This window comes from Somniosus microcephalus, chromosome 22 (genome assembly GCF_052327205.1).
Source record: "Somniosus microcephalus isolate GS21.2 chromosome 22, FLI_Smic_1.0, whole genome shotgun sequence".
NCBI classification, from domain to species: Eukaryota; Metazoa; Chordata; class Chondrichthyes; order Squaliformes; family Somniosidae; genus Somniosus; species Somniosus microcephalus.
The window spans coordinates 47,882,105-47,902,469 of NC_141008.1; the positions used below are offsets into that span (position 1 = coordinate 47,882,105).

The following is a 20,365-nucleotide window of genomic DNA, read 5'->3' on the forward strand; positions in this document are numbered from 1 at the left end:
CCAAATTTCTGCCCACTCACTTAGCCTGTCTATGTCCTTTTGCAGGTTTTTTATGTCCTCCTCACTCACTGCTTTCCCTCCCATCTTTGTACCGTCGGCAAACTTGGATATGTTGCACTTGGTCCCTTCCTCCAAATCGTTAATATAGATTGTAAAGAGTTGGGGTCCCAGCACTGACCCCTGCGGAATACCTAGTTACTGATTGCCAACCCGAGAATGAACCATTTATCCCAACTGTCTGTTTTCTGTTAGATAGCCAATCTTCCACCCATGCCAGTATATTATCCCCAATCCTGTGATTTTTTATCTTGTGCAATAATCTTTTGTGTGGCACCTTGTCAAATGCCTTTTGGAAGTCCAAATACACCACATCCACTGGTTCCCCTTTATCCACCCTGTTTGTTACGTCCTCAAAGAATTCGAGCAAATTTGTCAAATATGACTTCCCCTTCATAAAACCATGCTGACTCTGTCCGATTAAATTATGCTTATCCAAATGTCCTGTTACTGATTCCTTAATAAGGGACTCCAACATTTTACCAACCACAGATGTTAGGCTAACTGGTCTATAGTTTCCAGCCTTTTGTCTACCTCCCTTTTTAAATAAGGGCGTTACATTAGCAGTTTTCCAATCTGCTGGGACCTTTCCTGAATCCAGGGAGTTTTGGAAAATTACCACCAATGCATCCGCAATCCCTACCGCTACTTCTCTCAAGACCCTAGGATGTAAGCCATCAGGTCCAGGGGATTTATCCGCCTTTAGTCCCATTATCTTACCAAGTACCATCTCCTTAGTGATTTTAATCATGTTTAGCTCCTCCCCCCCATTGCCCCCTGTTTGTCCAGTGTTGGTATATCTTTAGTGTCCTCTACTGTAAAGACTGATACAAAATATTTGTTCAGCGTTTTTGCCATCTCCATGTTCCCCACCACTAATTTCCCAGTCTCGTCCTCTTTAAGTACGTGTCCAATTGCCTTTTGAAAGTTCCCATGGAATCTGATTCCGCCGCCCTGTCAGGCAGTGTGTTCCAGATCACAACAACCCTCTTGTGTGAAGACATTTCTCCTCATTTCCCCTCTAGCTCTTTTGCCAATTATTTTAAATCTGTGACCTCTGGTCACCGACCCACTTGTCAGAGGAAACAGTTTTTCCTACTCGCTCTATCAGAACCCCTCATCATTCTGAACACCTCTATTAAATAAGAAACATAAGAAATCGGAGCAGGAGTCGGCCATTCGGCCCCTCCAGCCTGCTCCGCCATTCAATAAGATCATGGCTGATCTGATCTTGGCCTCAACTCCACTTCCCTGCCCGCTCCCCATAACCCTTGACTCCCCTGTAACTCAAATATCTGTCTATCTCCACCTTGAATATATTCAATGATAAATCTCCCCATAACCTTCTCTGCTCTAAGGAGAACAACCCCAGCTTCTCCAGCCTCTCCACGTAGCTGAAGCCCCTCATCCCTGGTATCATCCTGGTAAATCTCCTCTGCGCCCTCTCCATTTCTATTGGACGACACAGAACTAATACATACATAACTATATATGTGACATGCCATCATGTCATCATATCAAATCCTACACAATCCATGATGGCTACAGGCGATGTACATTCAGTACAGTACTGATACAATGCTTTGCTCCTACCTCCTCCTGCAACCTTCTCCGTACAGCCCAGCTGTACACGGCTCACTGCAGGTCCGCCCCTGGTACCCAGCGTGACAAGCACAGAGCCCGTTACTGGGGTTACACTTCCCTTGCACGCAGGCACATCTTCGCTCGCACAGCGTGCCCCACCATCCTTGGCTGCACTCGCACACCCCCGTGTCCTGCGCGCACGAGGACCGGGTACAGAAGCACTGAATGTTGCATCGCCTGCCCCAGAACCCGGAGGAGCAGTTGCACTTCCCGGTCAGCGGGTCGCACAGGGAGTGCCCCGGGTGGCACTGGCACATCTTGCTGCAGTCAGCTCCCCACCAGCCAGGCTCGCAGAGGCAGCGCCCTGTGCCCGGGTCACAGTGCCCGTGCTGACATCGGCACCTCCTGGCGCAGTTTGGTCCCCAGCGGTCACGGTTGCAGGTGCACTTCCCCGAGACCGCCTCACACTTCCCGTTGGGATGACAGGAGCAGACATCCCGGCAATCCGGACCCCAAAACTGGTCCGGACATCCTGCAGAAACAAGAAAAGAAAGACTTGCATTTCTAAAGCCCCTTTCACCATCTCAGGACGTCCAAACGCACTTTACAGCCAATGAAGTACTATTGAAGTGTAGTCACTGTCAATGTTCCCTCTCATTTTTTGGCCCACGCGCACGGCCCCTTTAACAGGCTGCGTGGGACATTCAGAATTCCGCGCATGCGCAGTTTTTCTATTTAAACCCGGCTCACCGGCTACACGGGACCCTCAAGGGGCGAGGTGTGGCTGCACAGCTCAAAGTGAGCATTGGTCGCTGTTGTAATGTAGGAAACGTGGCAGATAATTTGCGCACAGCAAGATCCCATAAACTGCAATGTGACAATGACTAGATAATCTGTTTTTAGTGATGTTGGTTGAGGGATAAATATTGGCCCCAGGACACCGGGGAGAACACCCCTGCTTCTCTTCGAAATAGTGGCCGTGGGATCTTTTACGTCCACCTGAGAGAGCAGATGGGGGGATTGGGGGATTGGTTGGCTTACTGGGCAGGGGGGCGGGTAGGGGCAGGGTATCAGCAGAGGCAGCTGAATGGATAATCCCAAACTCGGAGATGAAGAAGCCCGTGAATGTTATCACGTCAGTGTTGCCCACATCCCAAGGAAACATTAGAAAAGAAATGCCGAAAGGAAGCGGCCAAATCGTTCCACCATTGGCGGCCGTGCCTTCTGCTGCCGAGGCCCTAACGACCACTCCAGGGGAGATGGGCTAACGGAGGGGAGACTGGGGTTCGAGGCCGGCCCCTCCCTGGTCTCTCTGGCTCAGTGCCACAACTGGCGATGTACTCGCCCGCTCAGCCTGGGAGGGGAGTATGCTTAATCATAGAATCACACCGCACAGGAGGAGGCCATTCAGCCCATCGTGCCTGTGCCGGCTCTTTGAAAGAGCTCTCCCATTAGTCCCACTCCCCCCTGCTCTTTCTCCACAGCTCTGCAAATTTCTCCTTTTTCTCCTATTTATCTAATTCCCTTTTGAAAGTTACTATTGAATCTGCTTCCACCGCCCTTTCAGGCAGCACATTCCAGATCACAGCAACTCGCTGCGTAAAAATAATCTCTTCTCCCCTCTGGCTCTTTGCCAATTACCTTCAATCTGTGTCCTCTGGTTGCCGACCCTCCTGTCACTGGGAACAGTTTCTCCTCATTTACTCGATCAAAACCCTTCATAATTTTGAACACCTCGTTTAAATCTCCCCTTAACTTATTCTGCTCTAAGGAGAATGATGAGTTTGAATTGTTAGTGTGTTTTATTCACTGATGTTCCGAGGGGTGGGGGAGTCAGGATTGTTAGCCGTGTCCCTTCGCTTCCTCCCACTAGATAGCACGGAGGGGAAGAAGCAGCAACTCAGGATCCTGGCAACGGAGCGACAGGTCAAGCAGACCAGGAAGGGTGGGCTGGGAACGGAGAGTGGGCTCCAGTCACAGACAGGCAAGCCTTTTACTCAGAGCACTCTCCGCATGGGTTACATCGAAACATAGAAACATAGAAGATAGGAGCAGGAGTAGGCCATTCGGCCCTTCGAGCCTGCTCCGCCATTCAACGAGATCATGGCTGATCATCCAAACCCCAGCATCCGGTCCCTACACGAACAACCATCCCACCCAAACCCTATCCCCGTAACCCCACGTATTTAATCCCCCCTAACACTAAGGGCCAATTTTTATCATGGCCAATCAACCTAACCCACACATCTTTGGACTGTGGGAGGAAACCGGAGCACCCGGAGAAAACCCACACAAACACGGGGAGAATGTGCAAACTCCACACAGACAGTCACCCGAGGCCGGATTTGAACCTGGGTCCCTGGCGCTGTGAGGCATCAGTGCTAACCACTATGCCACCGTGCCGCAACACCACCACAACAACAACAACGTTTGTTTATATAGCGCCTTTAACATAGTAAAACCTCCCAAGGTGCTGCACAGGAGCGATTATCAAACAATATTTGACACTGAGCCACATAAGGATATATTAGGACATGTGACCAAAATCAAAGAGGGAGGTTTTAAAGAGCATCTTAAAGGAGGAGGAGGGGAAGAGAGAGGCGGAGAGGTTCAGGGAGGGAATTCCAGAGCTCAGGGCCCAGGCAGCTGAAGGCACGGCCACCAATGGTGGAGCGATGGAAATCAGGGATGCTAAAGAGGCCAGAATTAGAGAAGCTCAGAGATGTCGGGGAGTGGGGGGGATGCTGTGGGGCTGGAGGAGGTTACAGAGATCGGGAGGGGCGAGGCCATGGAGGGATTTGAAAACAAGGATGAGAATTTAAAAATCATGCTGTTGCTTAACTGGGAGCCAGTGTAGGTCAGTGAGCACAGGGGGTGACGGGTGAACGGGACTTGGTGCAAGTTAGGGCACGGGGCAGTGAGCACAGGGAGTGACGGGTGAACGGGACTCGGTGCGAGTTAGGACACGGGGCAGTGAGCACAGGGGTGACGGGTGAACAGGACTCGGTGCGAGTTAGGGCACGGGGCAGTGAGCACAGGGGGTGACAGGTGAATGGGACTCGGTGCAAGTTAGGACACGGGGCAGTGAGCACAGGGGTGACGGGTGAACGGGACTCGGTGCGATTTAGGACTCGGGGCAGTGAGCACAGGAGGTGATGGGTGAACGGGACTCGGTGCGAGTTAGGACACGGGGCAGTGAGCAGAGGGGGTGATGGGTGAACGGGACTCGGTGCGAGTTAGGACACGGGCAGCAGAGTGTTGGATGTGGCCGAGTTTACGGAGAGTGGAAGTTGTGTTCATGGCACTCACTGGTCACACAGTTGGCTCCGAAGAATCCGTGGGGACAGCGACACACTCCGGGTCTGACACACATCTCTTCCGGGCTGCAGGAGTTTGGCGGCTCACAGATTGCTAGAAAGAAAGCAAGAAAAGACTAGCATTTCCTGACCTCGGGATGACGCAGAGCGCTTCACAGCCAATGAAGTACTTTTGGAGTGTAGTCTCTGTTGTAATGTAGGAAACGCGACAGCCAATTTGCGCACAGCAAGATCCCACAAACAGCAACGTGATAATGACCTGATTTAGTGATGTTGATTGAGGGATAAATATTGGCCCCAGGACACTGGGGAGAGCGCCCCTGCTCTTCTTCCAGTAGTGCCATGGGGTCATTTACGCCCACCCGAGAGGGCAGGTGGGGCCTGAGTTTAACACCTCATCCGAAAGACGACCCCTCCGACAGTGCGGCGCTCCCTCAGTACTGCCCCTCTGACAGTGCGGCGCTCCCTCAGTACTGCCATTCCGACAGTGCGGCGCTCTCTTGGCACTGCCCCTCCGACAGTGCAGCGCTCCCTCAGTACTGCCACTCTGACAGTACCGCGCTCCCTCAGTACTGCCCCGCCGACAGTGCAGCACTCCCTCAGTACTGCCCCTCCGACAGTGCGGCACTCCCTCAGTACTGCCCCTCTGACAGTACCGCGCTCCCTCAGTACTGCCCCTCCGACAGTGCGGCGCTCCCTCAGTACTGCCCCTCCGACAGTGCAGCACTCCCTCAGTACTGCCCCTCCGACAGTGCCGTGCTCCCTCAGTACTGCCCCTCCGACAGTGCAGCAATCCCTCAGTACTGCCCCTCCGACAGTGTGGCGCTCCCTCAGAACTGCCCCTCCGACAGTGCGGCGCTCCCTCAGTACTGACCCTCCGACAGTGCGGCGCTTCCTCAGCACTGCACCTCCGACAGTGCGGCGCTCCCTCAGCACTGCCCCTCCGACAGTGCGGCACTCCCTCAGTGCTGCCAATCCAACAGTGCAGCGCTCCCTCAGTATTGCCCCTCCGACAGTGCGGCACTACCTCAGTACTGCCACTCTGACAGTGCGGCACTCCCTCAGTACTGCCCCTCCGACAGTGTGGCGCTCTCTTGGTACTGCCCCTCCGACAGTGCAGCGCTCCCTCAGTACTGCCCCTCCGACAGTACCGCGCTCCCTCAGTACTGCCCCTCCGACAGTACCGCGCTCCCTCAGTACTGCCCCTCCGACAGTGCGGCACTCCCTTACTACTGCCCCTCCGACAGTGCGGCGCTCCCTCAGTACTGCCCCTCCAACAGTGCGGCACTCCCTCAGTACTGCCCCTCCAACAGTGAGGCGCTCCATCAGTACTGCCCCTCCGACAGCGCGGCGCTCTCTCAGTACTGCCCCTCCGACAGTGCAGCGCTCCCACAGTAGTGCCCCTCCGACAGTGCGGCGCTCCCTCAGTACTGCCCCTCCGAAAGTGCGGCGCTCCCTCAGTACTGCCCCTCCGACAGTGCGGCGCTCCCTCAGTAGTGCCCCTCCGACAGTGCAGCGCTCCCTCAGTACTGCCCCTCCGACAGTGTGGCGCTCCCTCAGTACTGCCCCTCTGACAGTGCGGCGCTCCCTCAGCACTGCCCCTCCGACAGTGCGGCGCTCCCTCAGTATTGCCCCTCCAACAGTGCGGCGCTCCCTCAGTACTGCCCCTCCGACAGTGCGGCGCTCCCTCAGTACTGCCCCTCCAACAGTGCGGCACTCCCTCAGTACTGCCCCTCCAACAGTGAGGCGCTCCATCAGTACTGCCCCTCCGACAGCGCGGCGCTCTCTCAGTACTGCCCCTCCGACAGTGCAGCGCTCCCTCAGTACTGCCCCTCCGACAGTGCCGCGCTCCCTCAGTACTGCCCCTCCGACAGTGCAGCACTCCCTCACTACTGCCCCTCCGACAGTGCGGTGCTCCCTCAGTACTGCCCCTCCGATAGTGCGGCACTCCCTCAGTACTGCCCCTCCGACAGTGCGGCACTCCCTCAGTACTGCCCCTCCAACAGTGCGGCGCTCCCTCAGTACTGCCCCTCCGACAGTGCGGCGCTCCCTCAGTAGTGCCCCTCCGACAGTGCGGCGCTCCCTCAGTACTGACCCTCCGAAAGTGCGGCGTTCCCTCAGTACTGCCCCTCCGACAGTGCGGCGCTCTTTCAATACTGCCCCTCCGACAATGCGGCGCTCCCTGAGCACTGACCCTCCGACAGTGCAGCGCTCCCTCAGTACTGCCCCTCCGACAGTGTGGCGCTCCCTCAGTACTGCCCCTCCGACAGTGCGGCGCTCCCTCAGCACTGCCCCTCCGACAGTGCGGCGCTCCCTCAGTATTGCCCCTCCAACAGTGCGGCGCTCCCTCAGTACTGCCCCTCCGACAGTGCGGCGCTCCCTCAGTACTGCCCCTCCGACAGTGCAGTGCTCCCTCAGCACTGACCCTCCGACAGTGCAGCGCTCCCTCAGTACTGCCCCTCCGACAGTGCGGTGCTCCCTCAGTACTGCCCCTCCGACAGTGCGGCGCTCCCTCAGCACTGACCCTCCGACAGTGCAGCGCTCCCCCAGTACTGCCCCTCCGACAGTGCGGTGCTCTCTCAGTACTGCCCCTCCGACAGTGCGCTGCTCCCTCAGTACTGCCCCTCCGACAGTTGCTGACGTGGAGGGTAATCGCCAGCACGGACTAGATGGGACAAATGGCCTGTTTCCTAGTTGTAACTAACTAATAATCTATTGACTGTTACCATAGCTCCCGCTAATCTTAGCAACTCACTTATCAACCAATAAAATTCCTCCCGGCATCTTTACTGAAACAATCAGATCACACAGTCCCATCCACCATCCTTACTACCAATCACATCACACAATCCCATCCAAATAACACTGTCTGTCACTCACATCAAAGAGGTCACAGGCCAGATACCTAAGGTCACCATCAGATCTCAGCGTAAATACAAGATAGTTGATTTATTACATTTTATATATTTTCAGCAAGTTGTAATAAACACCTACCGATACTGCACTCGTTCCCTTGCTGTCTCCAGCCTGGGCAGCAGCTCAGTGAGGGAAGGTCCCTAGGAGGCAAGGAGAGTGCGAGAGTTACTGACCAGCGATTTGGTTGATGTTAATGTCTGAGGGCCGTGTGCACCTCGGGCACATTCTCCCTTACTCAGGCCCATTGCCCACTTGCTGATTTGTCCAGATTGAATTCTGTGAGCCTGGGAAGGGCTGTTCTTATTGTTGTTGTTGTAGCATTGGTGGAAGAATCCTAAATCAGAACACCCCACGGGATCTGTGTGTTTGAGCAACTCGAGATATCTGGGAATGGATGGGAACAGGGAATGAAACTTTCTAAAGGTGTGGCCCTTGGACACCTGCCCGCCCCGTCCTAATGCGTGTCGTTACTCTGGCTATTGGCTACATGCTGTGTTGGAGCTCACATGTGAACCATGACACTTTCTTTCTCCAAGTGAGAGATCCACTAAGAGCACAGGCCCGGCGATGGAGCCTGGGCCTTTCCTGCTCTGTGGGGCTCAGTACCGGACCGGGTGGTGCAGCTTCCAGTTGAGCCACGGTGGGGAGTATACAATCTGCGTGTGTAAAGGTAACAGTCAATCAAGATAGAGGAGATGGTCGCATGGTCTTCACCCAATTCCTGGAGTGACCCCCTCCCCCTCCCTCTTCCTCTTCCCACCCTCCAATCCCTGAAATACCCTGCCCTCTCCCCCAGCCTTCGATTCCTGCAGTGGTCCCTCTCTATAGGATAGGGGTTGGAAAACTATAGGGTGTGTCAGATATCTATAGGGTCGGGTCGGATAGCTATAGGGCGGGGTCGGATATCTATAGAGTGGTGCTGGATATCTATAGGGTGGTGTCAGGTATCTGTAGGGTGGGGTCGGATATTTATAGGGTGGGGGTGAGATATTTATAGGGTGGGTTGGATATCTATAGGATGAGGTTAGATATCTATCGGGTGGGGTCGGATATCTGTAGGGTGGGGTCGGATATCTATAGGGTGGGGTCGGATATCTATAGGGTGGGGTTGGATATCTATAGGGTGGGGTCGGGTATCTATAGGGTGGGGTCGGATATCTATAGGGCGGTGTCGGGTATCTATAGGGTGGTGTCGGGTATCTATAGGGTGGTGTCGGGTATCTATAGGGTGGTGTCAGATATCTATAGGGTGGGGTCAGATAGCTATAGGGTGGGGTCGGATATCTACAGCGTGGCGTCGGATATCTATAGGGCGGGTCGGATATCTATAGGGCGGGTTGGATATCTATAGGGTCGGGTCGGATATCTATAGGGTGGGTCGGATATCTACAGGGTGGATTGGATATCTATAGGGTGGGGTCAGATATCTATAGGGTGGGGTCAGATATCTATAGGGTGGGTCAGATTATCTATAGGGTGGGTTGGATATCTATGGGTTGGGTCAGATATCTATAGGGTGGGGTCAGCATCTGATCGAGTGTGGCATCAAGGAGCCCTAGCAAAACTGAAGTCAATGGGAATCAAGGGGAAAACTCTCCATTGGTTGGAATCATACCTAGCACAAAGGAAGTTGGCTGTGGTTGTTGGAGGTCATTCATCTCAATCACATGACATCACTGCAGGAGTTCCTCAGGGCAGTGTCCTAGGCCCAACCATCTTCAGCTGTTTCATCAATGACCTTCCCTCCATCATATGGTCAGAAGTGGGGATGTTCGCTGATGATTGCACACTGTTCAGCACCATTCGAGACTCGTCATATACTGACGCAATCCGTGTCCATATGCAGCAAGACCTGGACAACATTCAGACTTGGGCTGACAAGTGGCAAGTAACATTTGCACCACACAAGTGCCAGGCAATGACCATCTCCAACAGGCGAGACTCTAACCATCTCCCCTTGACATTCAATGGCATTACCATTGCTGAATCCCCCACTATCAACATCCTGGGAGTTACCATTGATCAGAAACTGAACTGGACCAGCCATATAAATACTGTGGCTACAAGAGCAGGCCAGAGGCTGGGAATTCTGCGGCGAGTGTCTCACCTCCTGACTCCCCAAAGCCTTTCCACCATCTACAAGGCACAAGTCAGGAGTGTGATGGAATACTCTCCACTTGCCTGGATGAGTGCAGCTCCAACAACACTCAAGAAGCTCGACACCATTCAGGATAAAGCAGCCCGCTTGATTGGCACTCCATCCACCACCTTCAACATTCACTCCCTCCACCACCGGCGCACTGTGGCTGCAGTGTGTACCATCTACAAGATGCACTGCAGCAACTCGGCAAAGCTCCTTCAACAGCACCTTCCAAACCCGCGACCTCTACCACTTAGAAGGACAAGGGCAGCAGACACATGGGAACATCACCACCTACAAGTTCCCCTCCAAGCCACACACCATCCTGACTTGGACCTGTATCGCCGCTCCTTCACTGTCGCTGGGCCAAAATCCTGGAACTCTCTTCCTAACAGCATTGTGGGTGTACCTATACCATATGGACTGCAGCGGTTCAAGAAGGCGGCTCACCACCATCTTCTCAAGGGCAATTAGGGATGGGCACTAAATGCAGGCCTAGCCAGTGATGCCCACATCCCATCAATGAATAAAAAAAAAGATATCTATAGGGTGGGGCCAGATATCTACAGGGCGGGTCGGATATCTATAGGGTGGGTCGGATATCTATAGGGAGGGGTTGGATATCTATAGGGTGGTGTTGGATATCGATAGGATGCGGTCAGATATCTACAGGGTGGGGTCGGATAGCTATAGGGTGGGTCGGATATCTATAGGGTGTGTCAGATATCTATAGGGCGGGGTCCGATATCTATAGGGTGGGGCGGATATCTATAGGGTGGGTCAGATATCTATATGGTGTCGTCGGATATCTATAGGGTGAGTCTGATGTCTATAAGGTGGGGTCAGATATCTACAGGGCAGGGTCAGATATCTATAGGGTGGGGTCGGATATCTATAGGGTGAGGTCAGGTATCTATAGGGTGGGGTCCGATATCTATAAGGTCGGGTCAGATATCTATAGGATGGGGTCAGATATCTATAGGGTGGGGTCAGATATCTATAGGGTGGGGTCAGATATCTATAGGGTGGGGTCGGCTATCTATAGGATGGCGTTGGATATCTATAGTGTGGGGTCAGATATCTAAAGGGTGGGGTCAGATATCTATACGGTGGGGTCGGATATCTATAGGGTGGGGTCAGATATCTATAGGGTGGGGTCAGATCTATAGGGTGGTGCTGGATATCTATAGGGTGGGGTCGGATATCTATAGGATGGGGTCGGATATCTATAGGGTGGGGTCAGATATCTATAGGGTGGGGTCAGATCTATAGGGTGGTGCTGGATATCTATAGGATGGGGTCGGATATCTATAGGGTGGGGTCAGATCTATAGGGTAGTGCTGGATATCTATAGGGTGGGTCGGATATCTATAGGGTGGGTCGGATATCTATAGGATGGGGTCCGATATCTATAGGGTGGGGTCGGATATCTATAGGGTGGGGTCAGATATCTATATGGTGGGGTCGGATATCTATAGGGTGGGGTCAGCTATGTATACGCAATTTGAATTTCGGTACCTGACTGAGATTGGAGCTATTGATTGAACAAAGTCAGTGAACGTCACAAACTAACCGCGCTTTACCGAAGCTGCCGCTGAATTAAACAGGACTCAGAATGCGAGGTTTTCAGGAATGACTCTCTTCCATTATCTCTGCACTTGTAGTAATTATTACCTCCTGTTTTACCCAGTTGCTCTATCATCTTTAACATGGAGCGATGAGGCTGCGTTTAGATCGTGGTTTCAACACAATACATTCCCGTCCCGTGTGAGTCACACATCCCCAGAGGAAGTGTGGGGCCGAGGGCAGCAAGGCAAAGCAACTACAGGGGTCTCAGCGAGAGGCTAGCCACAACTTAAAGGGGCCACACTGGGGAGTCTGTCAGAGAGAGGAAGAGAGGCTGAGAGACGGACACACCGAGACAGACAGACTGAGAGACAGACACATTGAGAGAGACAGACAGAGAGAGGAAGACAGACTGAGAGACAGACACACTGAGGGAGACAGACAGAGCAAGACACACTGAGAGACAGACAGACACACTGAGAGACAGACAGACACACTGAGGGAGACAGACAGAGAGACAGACACACTGAGGGAGACAGACAGAGCGAGACACACTGAGAGAGACAGACACACTGAGGGAGACAGACAGAGAGACAGACACACTGAGGGAGATAGACAGAGCGAGACACACTGAGAGAGACAGACACACTGAGGGAGACAGACAGAGAGACAGACACACTGAGGGAGATAGACAGAGAGAGGAAGAGAGGCAGAGAGACGGACACACCGAGAGAGACAAATTGAGAGACAGACACACTGAGATACAGACGCACCGAGAGACGGACACACCGAGGGAGACAGATGGAGAGAGACACACTGAGAGACAGACACACTGAGAGACAGACTGAGAGAGGCAGACACACTGAGAGACAGACTGAGAGAGGCAGACACACTGAGAGAGACAGGCTGAGAGAGACAGACACACTGAGAGACAGACTGAGAGAGGCAGACACACTGAGAGAGACAGACACACTGAGAGACAGACGCACTGTGAGAGACAGACTGAGAGAGAAAGACACACTGAGAGACAGACGCACTGTGAGAGACAGACTGAGAGAGACAGGCGGATAGGGAGACGACAAGAGAAAAGATATACAGAGAGAGGGGCAGAGATTGAGGCCAATAAACGAGAGACGGAGAGAGATACAGACACAGAGCCGGAGACAGGAAGGCAGAGATACAAAGGGAGTGCGACAGAGACAGACAACCTCCAAGTGACTGAGGTTCACAGCAACCTTAGAGAGGAGAACTCCCAACTATGGCGAAAAATTCAAGAAAGCAAAAAGCACTGATGGGTTTACCGTCCTGCCTGACAGACGTTGGTGCCATTCGGATCGAGTTGCTGGATGTGGGAGGCCCAGGTCAGAGGGTAGAGACTGACCAGGAGGAGCAGGGTTCCCATGGTAGATCTGAGTGCGAGCTCAGCGTGTAGTCCTGGGGTCGGGTTCGTCGGTTCTGCTTGGCTTTGCGCCCCCTCCTGCCCTTACCCCAGAGCGAGTGGCCTCCTATCCCGGGTACGGTGCTCACTGTCCCAGATCCTGAGCTCAGGGTCAGGCTTCCTCCTGGGGAAGTGCTGCTCTTTCCTGGGGAAGTGAGGGGCGGCTTCGACGAGTTCCTTCTATTCAAGAGCCAGCAGCTCAGGAGAAACAATAAAAAGGACAGGAGAGATCAGATCTCTGTGTCAGAGAGAGGATGAAAACCTCAAATTCCCGAGAATCAAAGGCGACTGAACTCACAAGATAATCTCCACTGATGTCATAGAATCACACAGCACAGGAGGAGGCCATTCGGCCCATTGTGCCTGTGCCGGCTCTTTGAAAGAGCTCTCCAATTAATCCCACTCCCCCCTGCTCTTTCCCCACAGCCCTGTGAATTTCTCCTTTTCAAGTATTTATCCAATTCCCTTTTGAAAGTTCCTATTGAATCTGCTTCCACCGCCTGTTAAGTTTGTGTGTTCCAGTTATGGTTAATATGAATCACTGCACACAGACCACAGGAATAACTTTAACAGGTCTTTACTAGTCGAAGGTCAGGGCTAAACTGCCCAATAAATCATTACACAGCACTTATATACCGGTGTGGTCACCACCGGTATTACAGTATACAGCAGCCAAGATAAAGTAGTGCAACTCTTAAAATAGTTCTCTTAAAGGTGGAACGGTTACATACACCACAATCCTCCCTTTTTAGCTTAACAGTATATATTCCCCATTAAACATAACATAATAACATATATACACAACTTCATGTAAAAACAGTTCACAGATTCAGTCTCTGAGGAGGCCTCCTGACTCAGTCCGGATAACGCCTCGGTGGTGTAGTAGATTTTGGTGGTGTAGTAGGTTCTTTTGGCAAGGTCGATTCGGCTTGAATGCCAGTGTCGGGTTCATCTGGTTCCAGTATCACCGGATCGGAGGTAGATACTATGGGTATCTCTGCTTCATCATTAGGCGTATAGAGTTGTGGTGTAGGTTGTCCCTTTTCGGATGACTCTATGATCTGGTCAGCATGGCGCCTTATTATGCTTTCACCAATGTCCACGGTATACATCAGCGGTCCTAGTCGTGTGCAAATAGTTCCAGGCTGCCATTTCTCGGTACGGTAGTCTCGGGCCAAAACTTGTTGACTTACCTGGAAGGTTCTAGTTGGCCTTTCATTCATGCCTTGAAATTGCCGGTTCTCTACGTCCCTTCTGATGTTTGGCTTGATCAAATCCAGCCGGCATCTTAGTCTTCTATTGAAAAACATCATGGCGGGAGTTTGGTTTGTAACCACATGTGTTGCATTCCTGTACGCAAACAAGAAGTTATCTACCTTATGTTGTAGATTTATGTCTTCATTACCCATGGCCTTTATGGCCTTCTTGAAGGTCTGGACAAACCTTTCAGCTAATCCATTGGTGGCGGGATGGTATGGGGCGGACGTGTAGTGCTTAACCCCATTGTTTTTTAAGAACTTCCTGAATTCTTCGGACACAAATTGCGGTCCATTATCAGAACAGATCTGTTCCGGCAGCCCATTCCTGACAAATATGGTCCTTAATACTGTGATGGTTTTTTCCGTGGTGGTGGAGGACATCTTTATTACCTCCGGCCACTTGGAGTGTGCATCCACCGCGATTAAGAACATTGAGTCCATAAATGGACCAGCAAAGTCGATATGTACCCTTTGCCATGGAGATGAGGGCCACTCCCATGGATGTAGAGGGGCTTGTGGTGGGGCGTTTTGGACCTTCTGGCATCCTAGACAGCTCTTGGTCATTTCTTCGATGTCTCCATCGATACCTGGCCACCACACAAACGCTCTGGCTAGGTTCTTCATTTTCACTCCACCCAGATGCCCCTCGTGAAGCTCCTTTAGCACTTTATACTGGAGTTTGGGTGGAATCACCACTCTGGATCCACACATCAAGGTTCCTCGGCACACTGACAGCTGTTCTCTTCTTTGCGAGAATGCTGGCAACAGTGGTTCGCCATGTGCTGGCCATCCCTTCACCGTTAAATCGTAGACTCGTGAGAGAGTCGGGTCATTTCTCGTTTCCTTTTCAATGGTAGAATTTGTTACTGGTAGACATTCCACTATGGTTGAGTGGAACATCTCCACTGGGTCCACTGTAGGCGCCTCTTCTACCGTTGGCAACGGTAGGCGCGATAAACCATCAGCATTCCCATGCTGTTTTGATCCTTTGTATTCTATGTCATATTGGTGTGCCCCTAGGAAAAGGGACCACCTCTGTAGCCTTTGCGCTGTCATAATGGGAACGCCCTTTTTAGGGTTGAATATGGATACCAACGGCTGGTGGTCTGTCAGCAGTGTAAACTTCTGGCCCTGCAGGTAATGATTAAACTTCTTTACTCCCCACACCAGGCTGAGAGCCTCCCTATCTATCTGAGCATAGTTGCGCTCAGCGGAGGTCAATGATCTGGATGCAAATGCGACTGGCCTTTCCAAGCCATTTGGCAACTTGTGTGAGAGTACTGCTCCAATACCATAAGGAGAAGCATCACAAGCTAAACGAATAGGTAGCGTTGGGTTGAAGTGAGCCAACACTTCCTCTGAGGTGATCAATGCCTTGCTTTTGCGAAAGGCCTTCTTACAGTCCTCGCTCCACTTCCATGGTACTTCTTTCTGCAAAAGAGCATTCAGCGGGTGCAGCACCGTGGATAGATTTGGCAGAAACTTATGGTAATAGTTAATCAACCCTAGGAACGACCTCAACTGGGATACATTTTCCGGAGCGGGAGCCTTCACAACAGCTTCGATCTTGTCAGGTGACTTGTGCAGCCCCTCCTGGTCAATGACATGACCACAGTACGAGATCCGTTTCTGAAAGAACTCACATTTCTGGCGATTAACTCGAAGTCCATATTCCTTCAATCTGGTGAGCACCAGTTTCAAATTTGCAAGGTGTTCCTCATCGTCATCTCCTGTAATCAGGATATCGTCCAAGTAACATTGAGTGCTTGGAATTCCCTGTAATACCTGCTCCATGGCCCTCTGCCAAATTGCTGGAGCCGAAGCCACTCCAAAAACCAGTCTATTATATCGATACAAGCCTCTGTGCGTGTTGATTGTGAGATACTGGCGCGACTCTTCCTCAACTTCCATCTGTAAGTACGCTTGCGCCAGGTCTATCTTGGTGAAGTGTTTCCCGCCAGACAATGAAGCAAAGATATCCTCAATCCGCGGAAGCGGATATTGCACCGTGTGAAGCACCGGATTAACTGTGATCTTGAAGTCTCCACAGATGCGGACCTTCCCCGGTTCCCCTGGCTTGTTACTCGATGAACGCTTCATGACGGGAACAATGGGCGTGGCCCACTCACTCCAGTCCACCTTAGACAGTACTCCTGAATGTTCTAGCCCTTCCAGCTCAGCTTCCACAGCAGGTCGTATCGCATAAGGTACCTGTCTGGCTTTGAAAAATTTTGGGTTTGCATGTTCTGCAATCTTGATTTTTGCCTTAATTCCTCTCAGTGTTCCCAGTCCCTGTTGGAACACCTCTTTAGCCTCATCCAATATTCTGGACAATCGTTCAGGTTTGACATCTTTTTTTCCGGAATCTACCGTTATTGCTTTTAGGGAGTGCCAGTCCATATTTATTTTCCTGATCCACTCCCGTCCCAGAAGTGGTGGACCTCCCTCAGGTAGTACATATAAGTCCATTCCTTGGTGCTCTTTGCCCTTGTGTATCACCTTGACTTTTATCTTTCCGATGGGGTGTATTCTTTGCCCCGTGTATGTCTGCAATACTATCTCCGTATCCCGTAGGGGAATATGTGTGAATAACCTTTTGTAATCTTGCTTATTCATGACCGTCAACGCCGATCCGGTGTCCAATTCCATCTTCACTTGGACTCCTGCTATCTGCAGTGTGACCCAGATAGTTTGTAGGTCAGCTTCCTTACTCACATTGTGAATTCTCAGACTACCCAGTTCCTTGCTGTTGGAGTCTGAATCCGAATTCTGTTCATCCGAACTCTTCTCAGCCACCTTATGTACATTTCTGCACTTTTCCTGCGGTGACTTTTTGTTGCTGGTCTTCTTTCCTGACCGGCATACTTTAGCTATGTGACCAAGCTTGCCACATTTTCTACATTCCTGGTTTTTAAACCAGCATTGGTTCTGATCGTGTGTTGTCTTTCCACAACGATAACATTTGGTTGTACCCAAAGCCATTTGATCTACGCTGAGTACCGCTGCCTTCAGCTGCATTTCCGCAGTGCCTCTCGCTGCGGCTTCGTGCGATGCTGCAATAGTGACAGCCTTATCAAGTGTAAGATCATTCTCTTCAAGCAGCCGCTTTTGTGTTCCTTCTTTCGACAATCCACACACGAATTTGTCTCTCAGTGCCTCTGTCAGTCTTTCCCCAAACTGACAGTATTTCGCTAGCTTACGCAGTTCAATTAAATACTCCGCGTTGCTTTCCTCTTTCAGTTGCGTTCTCGCATAAAATTTAAATCGTTCCGCTAACATCAGCGGTGTGGGGTTCAAATGATTTCTCAGGACAGCAACAATATTAGCGAAAGCCTGATCCGCCGGTTTAGCTGGTGATAGAAGATGCTTCAATAGCCCGTATGCCTTCGCACCCATTGAGTTTAGTAAGGTTAGTGCTTTATCTTCATCGGATATTTTATTTGCCTTACAATAAATCTCTATGCGTTCTACATACGTGGCCCAATCTTCAACATCGGGATCGAAATCATTGATGTTACCACGCTTAGGCATCCTCGCAATCTTCTTGAGGAACAAAAAGAAATTTTTCTTTAATTTTTTTTTTTTTTTTTTAAATGGCAGTTTCCCGCGCTTGTCTTCTTCCCCCGCCTACGGAAATGGCGGCTTCCCGCATTTGCCTTTCTCCCCCGCTGGCTGTAATGGCGATTGCCGTATTGCTGCATTCGTCCTCCCCAGCGGTTCTCAAATCGTGCCTCCCAGCCCCTCTTGCAGTCCGGTCCTTTCCCCCAGCTGCGGCTGAGTTCTCCGCGGTTTAAAAAAAAAAAAATTTCTCCCGCGCCTTACACTGTCCCGGTCGCTGCGCCTCGCGGCCTCGGTAGCTGCCTGGCCTTTTTCACCAGTCACGGTCGAGCTCTCTCTCGACGCTGTTGCGTCTCCCAGCCCGCTTGCAGCCCGGTCTTTTACCCCGGCTGCGTTTGCATTCACCGCGGCTCCCATGCCTTACGCTGCCCCAGTCTCAGCGCCTCTGGCCCCGACTTCTGTCCGACTCTTTTCCCCGGCCGTGGTCGAGTTCTCCGCCCTTATATCCTCCGTTTTTCCCTCCTCTACTTCACAGCCAACGTGGCCGACTTGCTGCTCGTCGCTGATCGGCTTACCCACCTCCGTGATAGAAGGGATGATCACTGCCTGTTGCTGATGGAAGGCTTCGTGTCAGGATTCTTCCTTGCTCTTCAGACCCGAGTCTTTTCTCAGCAGGATGATGAGGGCGGATGCCTCTTCTCGACGCCCGTTAAACTGCCTTGGATATGTCTCTGCCGCAGGGTAAGATCGTACTCGTCGCCACTGTTAAGTCTGTGTGTTCCAGTTATGGTTAATATGAATCACTGCACACAGACCACAAGAATAACTTTAGCAGGTCTTTACTAGTCGAAGGTCAGGGCTGAACTGCCCAATAAATCATTACACAGCACTTATATACCGGTGTGGTCACCACCGGTATTACAGTATACAGCAGCCAAGATAAAGTAGTGCAACTCTTAAAATAGTTCTCTTAAAGGTGGAACGGTTACATACACCACACCGCCCTTTCAGGCAGCGCATTCCAGATCACAACAACTCGCTGTGTAAAATAAATTCTCCTCGTCTCGTCCTCTGACTCTTTTGCCAATCACCTTAAATCTCTGTCCTCTGGTTACCGACCCTCCTGCCACTGGAAACAGTTTCTCCTTATTTACTCGCTCAAAACCCTTCATTAACACCTCCATTACATCTCCCCTTAACCTTCTCTGCTCTAAGGAGAACAATCCCAGCTTCTCCAGTCTCTCCACATAACTGAAGTCCCTCATCCCTGATAGCATTCTGGTCAATCTCCTCTGCACCCTCTCCAAGGCCTTGACATCCTTTTTTTGACAAGTACAAAGCAAAAAGAAAGACTTGCCTTTCTGTAGCGCTTTTCACAACTTCAGGACATCCCAAAGCACTTTACAGCCAATGAAGTACTTTTTAAAGTGTGGTCACTCTTGTAATGTTGGAAACACGGCAGCCAATTTGCACACAGCAAGATCCCACAAACAGCAATGTGATAATGACCAGATAATCTGTTTTAGTGATATGGTAATAGATTGGGAGAAGGGGAAGTGCAAAGAGACCTGGGTGTTATTGTGCACCAGTCGCTGAAGGTAAGCATGCAGGTGCAGCAGGCGGTTAAGAAGGCAAATGGTATGTTGGCCTTCGTAGCAAGAGGGTTCGAGTACAGGAACAAGGATGTCTTGCTGCAGTTGTACAGGGCCTTGGTGAGACCGCACCTTGAGCATTGTGTGCAGTTTTGGTCACCATACCGGAGGAAGGACGTTCTTGCCATGGAGGGAGTGCAGCGAAGATTCACCAGGCTGATACCTGGGATGGCAGGAATGACGTATGAGGAGAGATTGTGTCGATTGGGCTTATACTCACTGGAGTTTAGAAGATTGAGAGGGGATCTCATCGAAACCTATAAAATTCTGTCAGATCTGGACAAACTAGATGCAGAAAGGATGTTTCTGATGGCCGGGGAGTCCAGAACCAGGGGTCATAGTTTAAGGATAAGGGGCAAGCCATTTAGGACTGAAATGAGGAGGAATTTCTTCACCCAGAGAGTGGTGAACCTGTGGAATTCTCTGCCACAGAGGGCGGTGGAGGCCAGTTCATTAAATATATTCAAGAAAGAGTTGGATATATTTCTTGAGGCTAAAGGGATCAAGGGATATGGGGAGAAGGCAGGGACAGGGTACTGAATTTGGATGATCAGCCATGATCTCATTGAATGGCGGAGCAGGCTCGAGGGGCCGAATGGCCTACTCCTGCTCCTATCTTCTATGTTTCTATGTTTCTATGATTGAGGGATAAATATTGGCTCCAGGACACCGGCGAGAACTCCCCCTGCTCTTCTTCGAAATAGTGTCGTGGGATCTGTTATGTCCACCTCAGAGAGCAGACAGGACCTCGGTTTAACGTCTCATTTGACAGTGCGGCGCTCTCTCAGTACTGCCCCTCCGACAATGCGGCTCTCCCTCAGTACTGCCCCTCCGACAGTGCGGCGCTCCCTCAGTACTGCCCCTCCGACAGTGCGGCG

At 51.5% G+C, this 20,365-nt stretch overlaps 1 protein-coding gene across 3 annotated transcripts in view; it reads right to left on the minus strand.

The window, feature by feature from the left end:
• Window positions 1-13,107, minus strand: part of scarf1 (scavenger receptor class F, member 1) — a 79,539-nt gene extending 66,432 nt beyond the window's left edge. For 2 of the 3 annotated variants that reach the window (XM_085964646.1, XM_085964648.1), the window contains exons 1-4: window positions 12,882-13,107; window positions 7,953-8,014; window positions 4,951-5,052; window positions 1,651-2,173 (exon numbers count right to left, since the gene is read on the minus strand). In XM_085964646.1, coding sequence (XP_085820772.1) covers window positions 1,651-2,173; window positions 4,951-5,052; window positions 7,953-8,014; window positions 12,882-12,982 — 788 coding nt within the window. In that variant the 5' untranslated portion in view covers window positions 12,983-13,107. Of the gene's footprint in view, window positions 1-1,650; window positions 2,174-4,950; window positions 5,053-7,952; window positions 8,015-9,489; window positions 9,920-12,881 lie in introns of those variants that run through there. The other variant, XM_085964647.1, reaches the window with a different exon arrangement.
• Window positions 13,108-20,365: the final 7,258 nt, after the last annotated feature.